Raw genomic sequence first — 15,650 nt, 5'->3', positions numbered from 1 at the left:
TTTTAAGTAGGTTTTTATTTTGGGTTTTTTTTTTGTTTTGTTTTTGTTTTTTTTTTGTCTGTCCACCTGAAACATCAGATGGAGGGGATAAAGGCTGACCTGCACAAAACTATTCTCGATCTAATGATAGTTGATATAAAATGCTCCTGTGCACCCCCTAGTGAACCACTTTGGACTTTCTGGCATAAGCTGTATTATAATTTCAAGGTAAATTTTAGGGTTTTTCCTTAAAGAAGAGCAGAGCAAATCTGGTGTGAAATATGCCAGAGGTTCACTCCTCAGACCTGTGATGTGAACTTGGTCTCTGTCCAGTCTGCTATAAAGGGGACCTTCTTTCTCCATTTAAGGTTTAATAATTCTGAAATTCTTTTAAACAAATACTGAAATTAATTAGCTTGAATCTTATAGTAGATTCAGTTGCAATAAACTCGGTGCCAAAGTAGAATAAAGGTGTGAATTACTTTAATGGGTGAACTACTATTCCAGCTCAACTAATTGTCATTTTGGGTGTCAGAATTTCCCCTCTGAGCTGGCAAAGAGCGACTGTAGGCCAAATGCTTCCCCTGACAGCCAAATACAAACAGGTAACAGGCTGTTTTTGTGGGAGTCTGAAAGGGAAGAAATAATTTTCTTTGGATCTAATAGTTTAGTTAAGAATTATTAAAAAAATTATTCTGTAACTAGATCTGCAATATAGCCCTCCTCATGTGATTTTTATGCCTTAAAATGCCATGCCAGTTCATTCTTCTCATCCTGTGGATCTGGTATTTGTGCAGTCTCTGCTTTCCTGTCCCCAGCTTCCCCTTGCCTGTGAGCATGAGCAGCTGTACGCATGCTCCAAATCCAAGTGTCTTTTTAATAGGATTGAAGTTTGAGCTCTGTAGGATTGAGCCTTTAGCTCTGATTATCTAACTGCTAAACCAGGTTTTAATTGTGATAGTGATTGCAAGGGCAGTCAAGTCCAGGTTATTAAAGATATTTTTGTCCCCTAGATGATCTGAACCTTGATTTTTTTCAACTGTAACAAGGAACTGTTCTATTTAGAGGAGGTACTGAATTGTTTCATTTTATAAGTTTATGTATTTTTTTTTTCCGTTTCTTCAGGTAATAGTTTCTTTCAAGCTGTAATTTGTTTTTTATCTGTGTGTAAGTATATATCCTAGTATGACTTTAGAGCTATTACAGAATGTATTAGAGATGCTAAAAAATCATTTTAAAAATGCTCATGCAATTTTAGACACTCAGCTGTATAAAAGAAATGATTTCTAATTCAATATTACCTTTATTTATCTGTGTCTCAGCAGATGTGCCCAGGTCTGTGGATTGTTTCCTACTATAATTTGTTTCTAGTGTTTCCTAATTCCTTTTTGTACTTGACAGAAATGTGTATAATTGAAGTTGGGAGATGAGCTTAGCCATGAACATACAGTGCTAGCCACAAATGCAGTAATGGAAGAACAACAGATCAGGATGGGAAAGTAATGTTTGCAGTATTGCAGACAGTCCCTTTTCGCTGTTTATTACAGACATAACAGGGTTTCTCAATTTGCTCTGCCTTTTGTCCTCTGCATGATTAAGTACTTTTCAGGCCGAAGAGCACAGTGAATGGCCTGTAATGATTTAGCTAAATTAATCTCTAGGCAAAGATGGTACCAGTTAATCCAATGACTATGAAGACCATCTAAAAAATGAAATCTGAGGTAATCAACTGAAGGTATATTTAAGGATAATCAAGGGAATGTATATTTAAGGATTAAATGTACAATTAGACTAAAAGTAGAATTAAATATCCCTAAGCCTGCTACAGCAGCACTGACAATGGCTAAGATAATCTAGCTAATTTTGATTTGATTTTTTTGCTAGCTTTCTGGAACAGCTACTGTGTCAGCAAACAGTCCTCTGGTAAAACTGTTTATGCAAATAATTAATAAAAATTTTATCACTAGACAAACCCAATGCATATTATTGAATAACTTCCACCTCCAAAATGCATGTGTTCCAGCTGCTATCTATATAATTGAGAATAATACTCTGTGTAAAAAAACCAAACCCCTTTATTCCAAGTCTGCTTCTAATTTGAATAAACATGAGGTTCTGATTCATGTGGCATTCCATAATTACTAGTGAAAAGTCAGTGAAATCTAATCATTGGAGTATAAAGAACTTGGGTTCCCTTGCAGTAAGGCTTAAAATTAACTTTAAGTGGATCAATTGCATACTCTATTCAGTATAAAAGTTGCACCCCTTGCTAAAGGAGCTCTGAAGTCAATGCAAATTTTATTTCAGGATTCTGTGCCAATTTGTTATCTGCCAGTTAATTTGCTTTGTGCTATCAGTTTTATTTCCTAGTATGTGTATATATGTGGGCTTGCTGATACTGCCCATTAGAAATCTCACCCATCTCATTAAGGCTGTCAGTTACTTAACTAGATCTTACTAAGTTGGGCTCAACTCTCTTACAGAGAGAGTTTGTCTTGGGTTGGCATTACTTTATCTTGCTCAGTGAATCATCCAAACTGGCTTCAGTTGTTCTGTCTAGTCTTGCTAGAAAAAAAACTGGGGTTTTCAGCTTGTGGTGGTGAACTGTAGTGGTTCTTTATTTGAAAAGCCCAGAATGTGGAAATAAATCCCAGCTGTGATAACAGAATTTAATTCTAAAATTTGACCCAGAGGAGGAGTGGAAGGAGCAGGTGAAAAAGGCAGAACTCTTCTTCATTAATAGAGAGTTTTCAGTTTGAGATGGACCAAGTGATGGATTTATCAGACTTAGAATAATTTTTAGAAGCTTTTCAAGCAGAGAGTTCCACTGACCTCAAGAAGTTGGACATATAATAGAAGACAATCTTCTAGGCCTAATTTGTTACACATACACATTGAATGTTCTCCTTCTATGATTTATAATGATTGTTTTCTTCTGAAAGACTTAAGGATTTTTGTTCGGGTTTTTTGAGTTTTATGTGTTTATCAGCAATGTGAATGTGTATAGTGGATGAGCAATGAAATTGCAGGAAGAGTCAGGGTGGTTTAATTAACGTGTTGTCTTGGGGCAAGACTGTTAATACTGCTTGGATTAACATGTCTTTACCATTTCTGTCCTCTTACAAATATGCTGCATACAAGAAATAGCACTGTGAGAACTGGATTTACATATAGATTGGTATTGCAAGACCAGATGACTGTAAAGGTTAAATTTGTAGTTGTCCATCTTGTTGTGCCCTCTTTGCATATGTGAGTGGTGTATTATTTACTAATGTGGCAGTATTTTTCTCCCCTAAATTTGCTTAGCTAACACACAAAGCGACATAAAAGAGAATTACAGCTGGCTAAATGACTTCAGTTCTGTTACTTCCGAACTTTTTCGTTGCTGGGCATTGCAGGCGCAATCATGATGGAATCACAGAGTACTCTGGCTTGAAAGGGACTTCCAGAGGTCCTGCAGCTCAGCACTGTGAGAGCAGCGCTAATCAGGTCAGCTTGTCCAATCCTGAACGCCTCCCACAGTGGAGGTGCCACAGCCTCTCTGCACAAAATCTTGCAATTTCTCTAGGGATTTTGTCAGTGGGAGAAAAGGGTTTTTTGATAAGGAAAGGCATCATACTCAATGTGCTGTACTGTCTGGTGAGCAGCTGAAACGGACCTACCTTCTGGGACCCTTACCAGAAAGTATTTGTCCTCCCTTTCCTCACAGGAATATAAGGCCTGAAGAATCTACTACTTCAGGTTTCTTCCCAAGGATCTCATTCTGAAGTGTAGCTTCCTGCCAGCCTTTCCCCCATGCTACTCTCCTGCACCAACCTGCAGCTCAGTGCAGTCTTTTGTCTTCAGCTCCCCAAAAGTTACAACCATGTGACTTTCAGACCCCTTGTAGAGTCTGAAGTGCTGCCTGGCAGTGATTGGAATCTGTCCTGCTGCATTCTGTGGTTTGTAAGCTTGTACACCTATTTTGGGTAGTGTCAGATACTCTTGTTTGTTGCCATTTTTTTCTAAAAAATTTAATTGGTAAAATAAAACTGAATATGTTTCAGGAAGTTGTTCTTCGCTAGTATCTGTATTGCATTCGGTATAGGTTTTGTTAAATTTGTTTATAATGTGATACTCTCTATCTTATGGTTGTGATTTATGCCAGCCTTCAATGTTTTTTTGCTTTAATTTAGGACAAGTCTGTGGGGCTTTTCGCGCATTTTGTTTTACAGTCTCATGTTACTATTTCTTTCTGATGATACCAGTGATGAAATATATTTATTCCCAGTTCTTACTGAATTTATGCAATACTGCAAACTCCTCTTGTATTTTAGGATTCAGATTAATCAGTTCTGTACTTCAGTACCCCTTATTTCATGAAAGGTGCTCGCAAGCATGTACGGACTGGTATGGATACTTAATTTTTCCCTGTGGAGTCTGTGCTTGGGAATTAGCTGCTTTTCAGCCTATTCCCAGAACTGACTACCTTAGGTTTATGAAAATCGATTTTTGCAAGAGGAACTGTCTTTTGAAGAAAATATGAACATGTTGGGAAAAAGTTGTCCAACAAACATTATTTGGTGCATAACAGGATTACAGTGCTGTAGGTAACCCAAATGAGAAACTCTGTTTAACAGGATGTTTAGTCACAGATTCTTTATTTTTAAACATAATCACTTTCAGAGTTAGCTTTGATTATTTTTTCTGAATGCTTGCACAAGCTATATTTTAATGTAAATATAGATGTTCTTTGTTTCATGTTGTATGTGTTTGTTCTTACTCTTTAAACAAGAAACCAGACCTTTTTCTTCTGAAATCACTTATTGTCTGGTCCTCATCACTGCTACATTGTTATGTTCAGCCCTAAATATAGTCAGAGGTCAGAGTAAAACACATCTGCAGTGTAGGAAAAGGAAGCTTTCTGAGCTTATTCTTTAATGATGAAAAGACTTTTGTTCACAGAGATACTTCTGCAAAACATTAACAAAAAGGCATTAGTACAGTTCTCTAAATGGTTAGTATCTGGATAATGTGCTTGTCTCCAAATGCCTGGCAGATTGTTTTTGTTGAGAAGGAAAAAGATTGCAGAGCTATTTGTCACCTAAGGTAGAGGTTTTGTAATCATTTTCTTTGCTTGCATTGTCTGTGTGTCAGCCTGTCTATGCAGTGTTAGTGTCAAGATTCATTTCTGCTTTGCTTGCTTTGCAGGCATATCTCTTGAAGAAGGATAGGTATTTCTTGGTTCAGTAGATGTCTCTGCTATTGCATGTTGTATCCAATTAATCTTGTGTGATAGACAGATTGCCACACTTTGATCCTTGCACTTGTCCCTAGCTGAGAGATTTTCTGAACATCAAGTGTGTTTAGCATATTCAATGATAAACAACCCCAAGCAACAAACCACAAAATATATATCCATACACACAGAAAACATATGTTTTAATCATTGATGGTCCTAGTTTGAAGAATTTTATTTTCTCTGGAGACCTGAATTACCAAACACAAATAACAGATTTGGCAAGAAGTTAATTTCTGGGCACTCTGTAGACATTCTTTCCTGATGTAAGCTTTTTCTACCAAATAATGCCTGGTTTGACCTATTAGTGCTGAGTGGTGTATCCACAGTTACATAAATGCTTTGACCCCATGCTGTCATAACACAAACTCAGATACTGCAGTTACTTACCTATTCAGGTAGATATACCTGGATTATTTTCCTTGGAATACATAGCTTAAGGTAAGTAGAAAATTTGCCTATTATACCATTTTTCCTTGTATGAATGGAGAAAGTAACTGTCTTGCTGATTGGTTCTGTACGTACATGACAAAAAGAAAGTTCCTATTTTGTTTTTTAACTGTTCTTGAAGAGTGGAAACCTTACATAAAGAGATACAGGAGTTTGTTAGATATTAAAAAAGTTTTACTGCCTTACAGTTAAGATTAGGTTTGATAATCTGTAAATGACAATGCATTTGGAAGTTAGAGAACAAGTGAGTGGATGAGGATGATTTCAGGAATCAGACTTCACAGTGGGTAGTAAATGTATTTCAGATTTTGTTTTATTTCAAGATTTAACTTGCAGTAAACACAGTTTATATTTAGTTTCCATTAATTTCAGTTTTCTGTATGGAAATGATTTCTCCTTTCAAAGCCTATAGTGGGTTTTTGTGGCAAGATTTTGGTAGTGTGAGGGCTTACAGGGCTGGTTTCTGTGAGAAGCTGCTGCTGGCTCCAGGATGGACCTGCTGCTGGCTGAGGCTGAGCCCATCAGTGATGGTCATAGTCCCTCTGGGATAGCAGACTTAAGAAGGGAGAAAAAAAGGAACCCTGCAGAGCAGCAGTAGAGAGAGGAGTGAGAATGTGAGGGAAGCAGCTGTAGACACTGAGGTCAGTGAAGGAGGGGAAGGACATGAAATTGTCCAGCTGCCAGTGCAGACATTCTTCTGCAGCCCGTGGTGCAGACCATGGTGAGTCAGGCTCTTCCTCTGCAGCCCATGGAGGACCACAGTGAAGGAGATGCCTACCCACAGCCCCTGGAGGACCCTGTGCTGGAGCAGGTACCCTGTGGAAACTTACACTGGAATAGGTTCCTTGTAGGATCTGGATCTATGGATCTGTGCACAGAGAAGCCCATGCTGGAGCAGGTTGGTGGGATTTGTGACCCTATGGGGGACCCATGCTAGAGCAGGCTGTGCCTGAAGGACTGTACCCTATGGAAAAGACCCATGGAAGTGCAGTTTGTGAAGAACTGCAGCTCATGGGAAGGACTCATTTTGGTGAAGTTTGTGGATGACTGTGCCCACTGGGAGGGAGTCTGTGCTGGAGCAGAGGAGGAGTCTGAATCATAGTTCCCCTCAGGCAAGATGTGAAGTACTGGCTGCAACTCCCATTCTCTGTCCCCCTGCACCACTGTGGGGGAGCTGGTAGGAAGTAGTAAAGTTAAGCCTAGGAAGAAGTGGGAGGATGGTGTTAAAGATTTGTTTTTACTTTTTCATTACCCTACTCTTATTTGATTGGTAATAAATTGAACTAATTTCCTCAAGTCAACTCTGTGTTAGCCATGAGGTAATGGGTGAGTGATTTCTCCCTGTCCTTAACCCATGAGCCTTCCATTGTATTTTCTCTCTCCTGCACAGCTGAGAAAGGGAGTGAAAGTGCTTTTGGTGGGCACCTGGCTCCTAGCCAAAGACTGCCCACCACAACCAGTAGCATGATCATATGCTGGTCTGTATTTAAAATAATAAGTACAACTAACTGCACAAGCTACATTTGATCACCGCTAATGAGGGATGGGTACAGTACGCTTGCATGCTTTTCTGTCAGGTGCATGCTACAGTAAGTTCAATTAAATGTGTGGTGCCAAGTGGAAGAAGAGAAGTGGCACATGCAGGTTAGTGCAGTTTTGTCATTTCTGATCCAGTTAGCACTGCAAGAAGCTAACAGCTTCTACTGCTACTACTTTGGGGTATTCTTACTGTATGTGCTTTACAAAAAGGATTCTAACTTTAGTATTGAAACTGGTGAAAATCTTACAGGGCCAATTTCTCATGTTAGCGTATATGTGCTAAAGCTCCTTGACCTTGCAGAGTTATATTTAATCTTACACCCACGGAAAACCTGCTTGCAAGCTCTCAAGTTACACAAATGCAAGTATAAATGATGCTTGCAAACCTATGCCATTATTGAAGGGAATCGAAAAATCAAAATGAGGCTTTTGACTTTAATATGCACTAGTAGGGACCAAAGATAATTAGAGGACTCTGCAGAAAATATGACAATCCTTGTCTAATCTGAAAAGGCTAACTCTGTTTAATACTGCTTCTAACTTATTCCATCTTTCTCTTGATGCAGACATGTTTCTTAAATTTTTATTTTTTTTTTACAATCTTTTGCATTTTTTTGAGCATAGAAGGACTTAAAGAGTACTTTCCTTGGAATATTACAAAATGGTATATTTTTATCTGGATGTTTTAAGTTCCTAAAATTCATCCACTTGCTCCTGACTACAGTCCTTTTTATACTACATAAAAATGTTTTTATGCCTAAATGAAGATTCTTAGGGTATTATTTTGTAATTATATGAGGAGTATGAGGTCCTCAATGTGTCCCTGATACAGATGGATATACATGTCCCTGATACTCCATGGTATACATGGTCTCTGCTTACTACTGTGGTGGAGAAAAGGCTGAGTTACTCTGTGCCTTCTTTGCCTTGGCCTTTACTGGTAACAGGCTTTGAGATGAGAATGAACATCTGGAGGTAGACTGACCCTTGGTGGAGGGAGGACAGGTTGGGCAACACTTAAGCTCCATATACAGCTCCAGGGTCTCTAATGGAATTTGGGAAAGGTTTGTGTAGACTAAAGGAAAGTTAATGTCATTGATTTTTTAAAAAAGGGCAAGAAGGAACTCTGGGTGTTCTGGTAGCGTTTGAAGAGGTGCAGGTTTATCAGCTTCTCCTCAGTCCCTGGGGAGGTGGTGGAGCAACTAACCCTGGGAGTATCTCCAAACACATAAAGGACAAGAAGGCAATTAGAAGTAGTCATAATGGACTTACAAAGGGAAAATCATGCTTAACCAACGTGATACCTCTCTACAGTGGAAGTAACCAGCTTGGTGCTTATGGGGAGACCAGTGGATGTTGTTTGCTTTAATGTTGGTAAGGTTTTTGACCTTGTCTTCCCTTACATCCTCACAGACAAGCTGACAGGGTATGGATTAGATAAGTGGGCAATGAGCTGGATTTAAAACTGAACAACCTGGCCTAGAGGGTTGTGATCAGTGGTACAAGGTCCAGCTGGAGGCCAGTCACTAGTGGTGTACCCCAGGGGTCCATAATGGGGCTGGCACTGTTCCACATCATCATCAGTGACCTGGGTGATGATGCAGAGTGCACTCCTGAAAAGTTTGTAGATGATGGAAAACCTGGGAGGAGTGGCTAATGAGCCAGGGGATTGTGTGCTGCCATGGAGAGAGAGAGATCTTGGCAGTCTGGACAGAGAGGAGCCTCTTAAAGATAAGCTCAGGACGTGCCAAGTCCCGTATCTGAAGATACTTGAGGGCAAACTCTTGTACCAATACAGGCTGGAGGCCATCTGGTTGGAAAGCAGTTCTGCAGAGGTCTTGGGGGACAACAGGCTGACCATGAACCAACAAAATGTTTTTGTGACCAGCAGTTTCCTGGGATGCTTTAGGAAGAGTGTTGCCAGCAGGTTGAGATCCTTTCCCTCTACTTGGCGGAGCTGAGGCCGCATCTGCAGTGTTGTGTGCAGTTCCAGGATCCCCAGTGCAAGAGGGGCGTGGACTTACTGGGGTAAGTCCAGCACAGGCCCACAAAGATGATGAAGGTCCTGGAGATCCTTCCCATAAGGAGGGTCTGAGAGAGCTGGGGCTGTCCAGCCTGGAAAAGAGAAGGCTCAAGGGTATCTTACCAATGTAAAAATACCTCATGGGAGTGAAGAACAGGGAGACTGATCTTTTTCAGTGGTGCCCAGTGACAAGCCAAGAGGCAGTGGGCACTTGCAAGTGAATTTGAACACCAGAAAATGCACTTCTGCTATAGAGGGCATTAAACACTGGCATGGGCCGCCTAGAGAAGTTGTGGAGTCTCCATCAAAACTTAGCTGAACATGATCCTGGGCAATTGGTTCTACATGCACCTGCTTGAGCAGGGTATGGGACAAGAAGACCAAGTCTGTTCCAACCTAAATGAGACTCTGATTCTGTATTTTCCTTTCTTCCCCTCAAAAAACTAAGCAAGATTAGACCCAGGTCATTCTTGACAGTGTTGTTGCATTGTATGGTTTGTGAAATATGTTGGAAAATGAAGCTCTGAGCTGTATATCTGTATTAATTACCTAACAGGTAATTTCCAGCACAGCAGTTAATTTGAAAAGTTAACTTGTGGAAGAAGATGTAGAAGGACAGAGGCACATTTGCCCTTTCACAGAAGTATAGCTTTTGACTCTGTAATTCTATTCCAGGCTTGTCAAAGTCTCTTTTTCCTAAAAGCATTTTTTAAAATGCGGAATGTTTCCTTCAGAAGCAATTTCTTACCCTTACAGGTTTCATCTGTTAAAAAAAAATCAGCATGTTTTCTGATGGGAGACTGCTGACTAGAACATCTGTTTTGTATCCTAGCAGATGACCTCTCTAAATTAATCGATCCCAGTTCTAATGGGGTGACCTGTTTAAAATAGCTCTCTGCCGGTGTGTATTTTCATGTCTTTGGCGTTTAAACTTTAAAGTACATCTCTTCCTGGGATTTTTAGAAATTGTATTCTATTTTCTCTTCATTTTTTTCTGAAAAATACTGGTGCTTCAGCCCAGTATTGGAAACTGATTTTGATTAAAATGATTTTAAATATAAGCCTCTTTTTTCTGGATGTTTGTAACTGGTTCAGTATTGGATTTCTCAGGGTCAGCACCTAAGCCAGGCTGTACTGTTTGTTCCCAGGCTGGGCAGTGCACAGCTCAATAGCTTTTACATTATGCTGTGACCACACTGGGTGGAGCAGAACGCTGCTTTCCTAGGTCAGTTTTGCAGTTATGTTTTACAGAATGAGGTAAAAAATAGTCTGTGTCTGATAATTCAGAAAAGCTGCCGTTAAAGGATAATCACTCCACATAATCCTTTGCGTTCTACTGAATGCTTACGCATTGGATACTACTAAACTGCATGCTGTTTTCATGGAAAGAAAAAGAATTAAAGAATGGTTGGACTTTTATGACACTTTAAAGATGAACTCGGTTTGTATTTTGTGACTCTGTGTCCACTCCCATGGTGTGGTGCTGTGGTTTAAGAAAATGTGTTACTTAAAGAAATATGTATTAATTATTAGTTTATGTGCTCCTAAAAACCTATTTAATAGTTACATAGAACTGCTAATGAGGAGAGAGGGAAATATAGAAGGTATATTGCTTTCTGAAGATGACTGCTCAGTTCCTGTAGCATAAATTGTAAACTGCTTCCTTAAATTCTTTGCCTTGGAAAGTGAGACAAGAGCAGTTGTCTGCATGGCATTCACTGAAGGTCACTAGTGTGTTGATGACTATAATAGCGGAGTTGTGGTTGTTTTGGGTGACCTTGCACAAGTCCTTATATAGGGTTAGTTAAGGTAATTAAAATTTTTGTCTTTACAGTGTGCTTATTAAACACGATTGATCCTAATGTTACATTGTGCTCCTCCTCCCTGATGAGCAGAAAGGCTTTCATTTACAACAGTGCAAATGCTACTTTCCTGGGCACCTCAAGTGTTGTCCATAGGGTGGCTTGCTCTGACCATGGATGTTTTGCAGGGTAGCAGAGATGTAATTTCACAGAATATTCTGAGTTGGTTGCTGCTTTGTTAGTAACAATTAAGAGGCAAGGAAAACCTAACACCTATTTCATCAAGAAAGAAAGAAGGTTTTCTGGCCCTTGGTGAATGTACAATCTTTGGGAGAAAAAAAGAAAATTCTTAGAATATAATTTAGTCTGCAGTCTGGTAATGGGTAATTTATTTGTTTTCTGATGCTGTTAGCAATTTAAGGCTACACAGCTGTTATGTGTTTGTGTAAAAGGACATTACCTGCTAGCATGTTCTCTTTCTGTCTCACTCTTGTGCACACGCACACAAATTTGTGCCCCTTCCCCTCCCTCCTGGAGAACCGCCGATCAGGATATCCTCTGGGAACAGCAGCACCATTTCCCAGTTGGAGCTGCGTGCATTTAAGCTCACTGATCTCAATGCCATGTGACTGGAAAGGCAAGGAGCAGATTGCCATCCAGTGCACACTCTCCAACCCCTCAGATAGCTAAAAAAAAAAAAAAAAAAAAAAAAAAAAAAAAAAAGACGAAAAAAAGAAAAGAGGGGGTGGGAGTGAGGAGGGGAGGTTCCCTTGCTTTTTTTGTAGCGCTCTTAATTCCTGCTGGAGCTTGTTTGCCGCAAGCTCAGTTCATGGCAGTAACAGAAGCAGCAGAGCCTATTTGGTAGCTCAGTGCTCTCAATGAGGTCAAGCTGGATCAAAGGGAAGCCTCCTGTGGAAGCGTCTACTGTAAGTTCTGATACTGCTTTTTCCGTGCTGCCTCCAAATGAATCGTAGCCTGTATGACTGAGCCAGGCTTCGGTGCTTTATTCCTCCCTGACTGATAATTTTGCATGAGGCTGTCAGGTTTTATGTTAATTGAACTTGTCAGTAGGGTATCAGTTGGGTAATAATGCTGTGCATTTTGGGAGAAAAGGGCTTATCGTTCTCTCCTTTTATTTTCTGAGGGAGCAGGAAGAAGAAAGTGTGGTTTTGTCCTTTTGAAAAGCTCCAAGCTGCTGAGGTTACAGCTCACCAGATTCTGTTTTATGTAATCTACATATTCTACTTTCTAAATAAAGCAACTGTAAAGTGGCTTGCAGATGTCCTTGGGTTTCACCAAATAGCTATTCTTTTAGGAATAGCTACCTAAATATTTAAGTAATTAAAAAAAGAAAAAAAAAGAGAGTACTTTATTCAATGGAAGCCTCTGTAGTAACTAAATTTCAAAGAAACTCCCCTTACACAAGCTGCAGTTCACCTGAGGGGTCTCTAACGTGATCATTCAGAAATATTCCTTTGAAACCTAATTCTGGGTATCAGCTGGTTTTAGTGAAACTTTTCAGTTGCGTAGGCTCCCACAGTGAGATAAAAAATTTCTTGTTTTATGTTATGAACTAGCTGTTTCTGCAGAAATGCAATTTAGCATGAAAGAAGGCTAACTTTTGCAGGCAGTGTTGTCTCATTTACAGCATGGAGTTGTTTGGGCAATAATGACATGCTGGGCTGTAATTTTTTATCTACAACTCAGATAATTTTTTATCTATAACCCAGGTTTTGGTTTTTTTTCCCTTGAAGTACAAAAAGCTTACCTGAATACATATCTGGTAAGCTTGCCGAGTGGTTTCAATGGATTGAACAAAGTAACTACCACCTGTTTGGATTATTGTTAGTTATACATTGTAAACCCTGAGGAAAAATAAAATATCACAAGTCATTATGCCTTTTGCCATAAAGTTTCTCTTGAAGGGACTGGCATGGTACCTGTCTATTGATATTCAGCTTGTATTTTTGGATACTCAGCAGCACTGGCATTGTGCTGTGAGGTGATGAAGTGTTGTAATAGTTATAAAGAGTTATGGCAGTGCTCTATTCCCAAAATCTAATGTCTTTGGGTTTTTTTCCAGAGGTGTGTTGTTTGATTATAGTTATCTTTTTATCTTCTTTAGTTCATACCTTGATTTCCTTAAATATCTACCTTTGAAATTGGATAGAGAAAGGAAAAAAAACCTGTGAAATCGGGTCATGCAGCATGTATGTATGACATGAATATTTTCTGGGGAGATTTATGAAACAAACTTGAAGACTCATTTTGAACTGCATAATTCTATTTAATGAAAAGATGACTTGTTACTTAAGTATGCTATGAGTTTTATCTGACAGGACTGCAGTATAAATATGAGAAGAGAATGTGTAAATTAGCATTTCATCCTTAGTATTCTCATTCTGAGGAAAGGATCAAAATCCTTTATGAACCCATCACTGGATTTTTTTAATTTATTTTGACTTTATATCTTTTCTTGGTTTTAACAGAGGCTGTCTTCAGTTTCATTGAAGACAGATCCATTTTTAAACATATATAGTGGGGAAAAATACCCATTCTGTATCTTTTTGTCCAGATGGTGACGTTTCTTTTTATTTCAGCATTCAGCTTCTGAGTTGATCCTAGTTGAAGATGAAATGACAGATACTGAAGATAATGAAGAGGAGGATTTAGGAGTCATGGATGATCAACGTAGTGTAATTCTCCATCTCATCTCTCAGCTCAAACTTGGCATGGACCTTACCAGGGTATGAGCACCATATCTCTTTTATATTTATTCACTATTGTTTCTTCTCATCTTTCTGTGTGTTTGTGTGCACAGCTGGTTCTTTAGAGTGTGTTTTTCCCCTGTGGACAGTGAAGTTTTCCTCTTTACAAAAGTGTGGTGGTCCCAGAGAGCTGTGGAGTGCTGTCTCTTGCTAGGCAGGCTTTCACATGACATGGCCACATCATCAGGTATTTTAGAGATGGAGGGGCAGGGAAAGAAAACAAGAAGAATAAAAAATCCTCCAGAACTCTTGCTTATTTTTTGGCAAGTCTTTCAGAGTAACCATATGTTGTGTATGTAATCCACAAGTATGTCAGGGTGCACTGGAGGTTTGAGGAACAGTAATGGCAATTGTTTGGATGAAGGATATGCATGTTCACATAACTGCTTTGTGGATTGGATTCCATTTAATTGCAAGTCAGCTTCAAAAAAAAACAAAACATGATGATAAAGAAATTACAGTCTTCAGTGTTGAATTACAAGAATTACAGTTCTTGTCAGTGTTGAGCAGCTCACCAGTTTAACTTTCTGTGCATTCTTCTGGTCCCAGAACCGGGGTTGTCACAAGCTTATCCATACTGATACAAGCAAAGAAAAGACAGTGTCTGAGAAATTTTCCCTTAAGCCCTTAGAGTTTTGGAAATATTAAGGAAGCAAAGAATGCTTCTTTTTGAGCAGTCTTGTATTCCAGTGAAAACTTCTTATGGAGCTTAATAAATAATCAAGCAGATTTTTGTAAATATAAGGAATATCCTTTCCTTGCACTAAGGTTTTCTACTTAAAAAATCCCCCAAATAGAACTCTTATAATCCACTTTTCACAAGTAAGAGCTCATTCTGGCACTCTCCACAAGTAACACAAAGTTTGGAAGGAACAAAGAACCAGAGAATTTCTCTGTCACATGAAATAGTTTTGCAGGAAATTGTTCTCATGTGCATTTTCATATTCTGAAGAGTTCATCTGCTTTTCTTTTTTTTTTTAATGTATTGATCAAAAACGATAACTTTCTTACAAAATAAAGTTTTCTCAATATAGTTTTTTTTTCCTGCTTGATCTGGATCTATTGTCAGTGTTTTAAAATAATTACATTTTTAAGACTGAGCAATCCTGTGTTCTGTAGCTGAGTAGCTGCACAGAAATGAATGCTTGATTCTAAATAAAACAAAAGTTTCAACATTTAATTTTGAATAATTTATACCTGTCACTTTTTAGTATGTCTGGGGTTATATACAGTTCATTTTTGGTTTTGTTTTTCTTACATTCTTGCTTTTTCTTAACTCTTCTTCTTTTCTGTGTTGGTTTTCTAAGGCTGTCTGAGTCTATAATGTTCAAACTAGGCTAAGATTTCTTATCCATGGTCCTTGTGTCTTCAAAACATTTTGTCTTTGGCAACAAACAAGGTTTTTCTTTTCTGATTTTCACTGTCATCTTTTTGTCATGGAGGATTAGGCAAAACCCAAAGACACACAGTTAATGTAGATAAGAGAAATTCCTGTAAATAAGAGAAGTGTAGACTTTTATAAGAAAAATACAAAGGTAAATACATATATGACACCCTGTTTCTTACATGGTGTTCTCAGAGCACAGTTTTTAAAGATAATGATAAATGTTGAAATGAGAAACAGGCATATGGCAGAGTTAGATCTGTCTGTAGGTTTCTGTATGATGCATGAATACACATATGATAAGTATTAATGAGACGTGCCACATGTGCACATCACTTTTCTGCCCATTTTGAGGATTAAAAAAAAAATACCGGACAGCTGGCTGCTTTTTTTTATCAACTTTGCTTGCTGACATGAGGCCCTTAGG

General features: G+C 38.8%; 1 protein-coding gene across 1 annotated transcript in view; it reads left to right on the top strand.

The window, feature by feature from the left end:
• OSBPL10 (oxysterol binding protein like 10) overlaps positions 1-15,650 on the top strand; it is a 112,479-nt gene that overhangs the window by 75,860 nt on the left and 20,969 nt on the right. The window contains exon 7 of the mRNA XM_058830692.1: positions 13,672-13,818. Coding sequence (XP_058686675.1) covers positions 13,672-13,818 — 147 coding nt within the window. The remainder of the gene's footprint in view (positions 1-13,671; positions 13,819-15,650) is intronic.

This window comes from Poecile atricapillus, chromosome 2 (assembly GCF_030490865.1).
Source record: "Poecile atricapillus isolate bPoeAtr1 chromosome 2, bPoeAtr1.hap1, whole genome shotgun sequence".
Lineage (NCBI taxonomy): Eukaryota > Metazoa > Chordata > Aves > Passeriformes > Paridae > Poecile > Poecile atricapillus.
This window is presented reverse-complemented; position numbering and strand designations above follow the sequence as displayed.